This window comes from Magallana gigas, chromosome 7, assembly GCF_963853765.1.
Source record: "Magallana gigas chromosome 7, xbMagGiga1.1, whole genome shotgun sequence".
Lineage (NCBI taxonomy): Eukaryota > Metazoa > Mollusca > Bivalvia > Ostreida > Ostreidae > Magallana > Magallana gigas.
The window spans coordinates 45,937,509-45,943,586 of record NC_088859.1 but is presented as its reverse complement, the minus strand read 5'-3'; the positions used below and the strand labels follow the sequence as shown (position 1 = coordinate 45,943,586).

The window sequence follows — 6,078 nt, the reverse complement described above, 5'->3', positions numbered from 1 at the left end:
TAAAATATTAACCGGGGGCGGGGGTCGCTCCGACCAGAAACATAAATAACATTTATGTCTCTGCTCCGACACTGGATCAGCCTTCGTTACTTTATAATATCGAAAACCAAAGCCGTTTTGAATTAGTAAGAGAAAAGGTAAATCTTATTTTTAATAATCGTTAATCAATTAATTTAGTTGTTGAAAATTATATAATCCATGAATATAAATAGGTAGTAAAAAGGGAAGTAATCGATTGCCACGTTTGATATGCCCTCGCGCATGACTGTCACAAAGCAACTTCCGGTTCAGAAAATGGACTCGTCAAACAGATAGAGAGACACCGAATCTTTTTTTCATTTGAAAGCGGTGTATTTTACTATAACTCAAGTTTTAATACACGCGAGTGGAGTACTAGATTCTAATACGGAAACTTTTACTCTCAAACATAATCTGTTGTTTAAGATGTCGTTATCTTGCGGTATTTTGGTGTAAAAGTAAAGAATATGGCGGATCAACATTCACAGTACAAGAGCAGTCCAAATGGACCGCCGAATCTAAACCCTTACTCACAACCAGTGCCTATGGTCCCCCCTGGTGAGTCTGATACACATACGTTTGGGTGTAGATTGTTTTTTTTAAACTAAATTTTTCTAGAATGAAACAAGTTGGAGTATTGACAAATCGAAAATGACGTTCACAAGAACACGTTGCAGATATTTTCATGTTATTCACATTCAAAGGTTCAAATTTATTCTGTTTAGACAACATTGATATAAAGCAGCTGGATACATATCGTGTGCTTCTTTAACTCAAACTTATTTTATATCATTATAAAACATAAAGTTAACAGCATAGTGTTGTAAGAATAGTAATGTCATTCCATTTAGATTTTATTTTATTCCTGTAAAATGATTAACTCTTCAAATTTTCATCGTCTTTTAATATTATTTATTGATTTTGTTACAGGAGGATTGCAGTCAAAAAACGTTCAAGGACAGAACATGAGTAGACCACCAGTTCCAGGAAATTTTCCAAATAATCCAATGTCCGTGGGATATAATTCTTCTTTGAATGGTCATGGTACACCCCCTCCTATGAATAAGTCACCAATGCAGAGAATGCCACCCCCAATGGGGTCACCAGCGAACAGGTTTCCATCACCAATGGTGAATGTTTCAGCCCCACCACAGACATTTATGAATGGTCCAGTGAACAGGCCTTTAAATTCAAACTCATCTCAAGCTTCTGGAATGCCTCCACATTCTCTTTCAGCATCTGGAAATTTTTCTGGCGGAATTTCTTCTTCACCAGTTCCTGGAGTGCCCCGTTCAAGTTCTGCAAATGCAATGAACAATTTTAATATCAGTCAGACTAATTCCCATTCAAATAGTCCAGTTCCCCCAAATTTTTCTGCTCAACCTCCAGGCAGTATAGCTGAGCAAAGATCTGCTTCTCAACAGAGAATAGACACACCCCCAACAGGTGAATTTAGTTTATTTTCTTGTCAAATGATATTATTTTTTTCTTTATTTTTTCATGTGCATATCAAAAGCATGGCCATATTTTTTTTTTCATTAATTTTTGTGAAAGGTTGCACATGCATGATGTGGAGTTCTTTGAAATAGTGTTGAGAATAAAACTGATAGATAAGAAATAATGCTCAAAAGCCTACTAATTTGCGTAATTTATGTTAATTTGCTTGTTTTTTAAATGGTTTGAAACTTTTCTAGAGGGAGGTCTGCCTGTACCTTTTCACGGACAAGGTCAATATTCTCACCAAGTGGGCATGTCTTTAACCCCTGGATTAACACCTAACAATTCAGGTATATCTTGCCTCAAACCAAAGAGCTTGTATTATCTCAACACAACACCCCCCTCTCATCTACCCCCCCCCCCCCCCAAAAAAAAAAAAAGAAACATCCGGTTCAGTTGATACCAGTAGAAGTGCTTGATCAGTATGTGTCTATCAGTATGTTTTGTCAGTTACTTGTTTTTACATCTGTCTACATATTCACTGGTTAAAGTTCTTGTACAGTAATCATGGTTTATTTTTTACATCTATGCTTGTTCTGCTTAAGAAGCTTGCTTAAAGTGTTGTCTGAACCAATTATTTGTCTCCAAGATCATAATTAGATGGTTATATTGTAAATTATTTTTTGGACAGTTCTTCTGCCAACAATTTCCTCTGTACTTTTTGAACCTAGGAGGTTTGATACATTAATACTTGCAATTGATTACTCAATGAATCAAGGTTGATGTTTACTTTATGGAAATCAACAGTACATGTATAACTCCAAATGTAAAAAGTATTAAAAGTCCATATGCTTTAAGAATTTTAGCTGTAAAAACATGTATTACTAGCCTTAAGGTATTCAATGTATGATGAAAGGAAATTGAACAATTTTGAATCATTTTAAACCAGTTAAATATGTACTGCAAGATAACAATGGAGGTGAAATAAACCAAATTCACATGACTGACAACATATTAAAAACCGGTCATTTTGCACCTTAAAATTTTTTAAAGAGTTATCTCCCCTTGTTGAAAAAAAGACAATTTTAATTTGGTCAAAATATCTGCGGTAAATGATTCATTTTATTTCATATTTTAATAAAGAGAAAGATTATGCATGTATTAACCAAGAGAATTTTACAAATTTTTAGTTACTTTTTACAATTTCTTATTAAAACATATGTTGCCCATAGACTTCAATGCAAAATTCAAGGTAAAGTTAGTTGGACCATAATTAATATTTTGAAAATTCCTTTGGTGGAGAATTTTTTTTTGATAACACCTTCAAAATGATATCATGATTAATAATATTGGACCATTCTTTTATTAGGTACAAAATGTGGTCGTTATACATCGAATACCTTAACATGAAAATTGCCAACAAATAACTTGAGAAAGAAAAGGAATATTGATTTTTTGAAAGCCATCAGCAACATTGTAATTAATAAAGACATGGTCAGTCAGGCATTACCATCCATGCCAAGTTAAATCAGGTGTTTTGTTAAAAAATATGCAAGTTAATAATTGATGAAGTACAGGGGATATTGTCTTTCATGAGTGATAACTTTCAAATAAAATAGATGTTAATACTAAAATGTCCTATTTTCCTCTGATATTCTCTGTGTAGCCTCCTCCACCTCCCCTAAATAGTATTTGTGTATACTATTACATGAAAGTTCATAAAGGGAACCCTTGCTTTAATTCCATAATATCGAGGCACTAGAAAAAAACCTGTACACTTTCACTAGCAATATTTGTAATTGGTTCAATTCTTACAATAACTTTGTACATAATTTGTATCTGCAAGAAACATTTTAAGTGTGTGACTTTTTAATAACTGCAAGTCAATTGGACTAGTTAATTAAACTTTTTTTCACTTCTCAAAATTACTTGGCTGTATTCTGAAGACTGTTGGGTTTTCATGAAGGATACAGTTACTAAGGACCTCTATTGGTACAGACAAGATCAACCCTTTAAGTCATACTTAAACAATAAAATGCTTTCTATGGTGATTCATTTGGGATATGAAGGTAGCGACATTGCAGGAAAAATACATAATCCGTGTTAGCAGGTTTTGTAAATTTTTTCTGCAATGATCGCTACCTTCATAACCCGCATGAATCATCAAAGAAAGCATTTTATTATCTATATTTACATCTTTCTTTTAACTAATTAATAAATTGATTATCAAAAGTAAGTAAAATTCACTAAATTACCGTTAATGTACATAAGTACGTTAGCTAAATGAAACAGCCAAATGATTTCAGTCTGACTGTTTCTATTGAGCTATGAATTAACTATAAGTTTTCATAAGAAATAGAGGAAATAACACTCTGTAGATGTAAATATTATTATATGAAGAGCAGAACAGAATGATTTTTATCTTGAAACAATTTTTTTCTTTAATTTCAATAAAGTATGAATGCCGATAAAGTATGCACTGCAATATGATTATATAATGCGAATTGTATTCTGACTTCCAGAACCAACCTCCACGAGAACCTCTAGGACGTCCTCCCCTGTAGAGACACAGTCTTATGAGGCTTTGGAAGGAGGAGATTTCCAAAGCACTCAGAGTAAGAAAGTCCATTTATTAAGAAAAACATGTATTTGCTGTATTCTGAACCATTTGGCTGTGCTATTATATAATATAAGCAATTTTTTTTTAAAACACCTCTTTCAATTGACTTGCAGATAAAAAAAACTTTATTTTGACAAAAGCTATATCTATAAAACTTTAAAAACTGTGAATATGATATCTTTTTTTAAAGATTTTTTTTCTATTGTTCTGAAGATGATTTGCAAATTTTAATGTATACCTTAAGTATTGTACAACGTATTATGACCAAAAATTTGTTACAATGAGTATTAATGAACAATGTATCTAATATTGTTCTGTATTACCCTAAAATTAAGAGTTGAAAATCAAGTTCATGCCTTTTTGTTTTGGTTTTGGGTAGATCAATCTTTCCCAGGAGTTGGTAATGACGGGCAAGATCAACAGAAGCAAAATCAACCTGGAGCTAGTAACACTTTTAACCAGGGAAATGTTAACAGAGGGTCCCCAGTTACCCCCAGGAATCCCTCAACTGCCATAGGAGGTCCACCATCATCATTCACACCAAACCCAACAGGACAGGGCGGTCCCCCTTATCCCTACCAAAGTCAAGCAACAACCCAGGGTTCTATAACTGTACAGCCAGGAATGGCCCCTATGGGAATACCACCAAGAATGGGAACTCCTACATCATATGGGGGTCAACCACCAAGACAGCAGAGACCTCCACAGCCTGGGTATGGTCAACAAGGAATGGGAGTGCCTGGGAGTCAAATGCCACCTGCAGGAGGTCAAAGACCCATGGGTACACCCAGACCTCCCATGGGACGACCACCTAACCCATACAATGTTCCCTCCATGGGAGGTCCTCCTTCATCAGCTGGGGGTTATACAGGTATGCCTCCCACTTCATTCACTGCCCAGGCACCTGTCACTTCGATGCCTGGTTCCTTTCCTCCCACATCATTTAGTGGTCAGCAGGTACCTATTGGTGGTCCCCCATTACCAGGAAGTGGAGGGATGTACAATTCAGGCCCCCCATCAGGACCCACAGGGATGCCTCCTATGAGACCTTCAATGCCGCCATCAAGTACAGCACCACCAGGGATGCCACCCATGGCAAAACCAGGGGTGCCACCAAGCTCTACAAGTTACCCCCAGCCACCAGGTATGTTTCCTGTATCATCAGGAGCACCACCACCATCCTCTGGAATGACCCAGCCACCACCAGTAGGGACCCCTACTCAGACGCAACGAGGAGGAATGGGAGCCACACCCACACGACCAAAATATCCACAAATGGTAGGCAAACAATTATTATTGACGTAATGGAGAGCGTTTACAATTGAATGTTGTCAGTATCAAAATTTTTCTACTGTGAGACAGAAATGAAAAATTGATTGAACATAGATTTAGATAATTTTTTGGGCATAAAAATTTCAAGGATCTGAAAATAATTGTGTTTCACTTTGTATGATTTTGTTTGTAGCCAGCATCATCTGCTAATACTTGGCAACCAGGGAGCCAATTCCCTCCTCAGCCATCCCAGCCAGGGGCTTACCAGCCAAATACACAGCCTGGAGGTTTCCCTCAGGGTTACCCAGGGTCAAACGCACAGCCAGGGGTGGGGCAGGGGGGAATGCCGCCATCAGGCATTGGAAACTTCCCTATGTCCTCCCAACAAAGCAATCTTAATTCCAGCTTTGGCTCAATGTCGCTACAGGTAGGAACTATACTATAGCACCTTTCGTTTAGGCCATGTACTAGTGATATTTGTTTGCATCATATTACAATATTTTAAATCCAGTTGACAGTCGCACGTGAAGAAGTTTATTTATAGGTATACTGATTTTAAAATCCTTTATTTTCTGATTGTTTTTTAGGACAGAGTAGTGAATCTATTGAATGAGAAAAACCTCATCCCTCCTGAGGGATTGGAAGTGGTGAAACCAAGACTAAACAATGAGTTCAAAAAGGTCAACTGTCAGGCAGAGTAAGTCAACCTCAAAATTGAATTGAATAAGTCC

At 36.4% G+C, this 6,078-nt stretch overlaps 1 protein-coding gene across 3 annotated transcripts in view; it reads left to right on the top strand.

Moving 5' to 3' along the window:
* Nucleotides 1-263: 263 nt before the first annotated feature.
* LOC105329748 (protein transport protein Sec24A) overlaps nt 264-6,078 on the top strand; it is a 12,545-nt gene continuing 6,730 nt past the window's right edge. For 2 of the 3 annotated variants that reach the window (XM_034455099.2, XM_011431116.4), the window contains exons 1-7: nt 264-576; nt 949-1,464; nt 1,713-1,805; nt 3,978-4,070; nt 4,455-5,353; nt 5,541-5,774; nt 5,935-6,044. In XM_034455099.2, coding sequence (XP_034310990.2) covers nt 486-576; nt 949-1,464; nt 1,713-1,805; nt 3,978-4,070; nt 4,455-5,353; nt 5,541-5,774; nt 5,935-6,044 — 2,036 coding nt within the window. In that variant the 5' untranslated portion in view covers nt 264-485. The remainder of the gene's footprint in view (nt 577-948; nt 1,465-1,712; nt 1,806-3,977; nt 4,071-4,454; nt 5,354-5,540; nt 5,775-5,934; nt 6,045-6,078) is intronic. The other variant, XM_066065965.1, reaches the window with a different exon arrangement.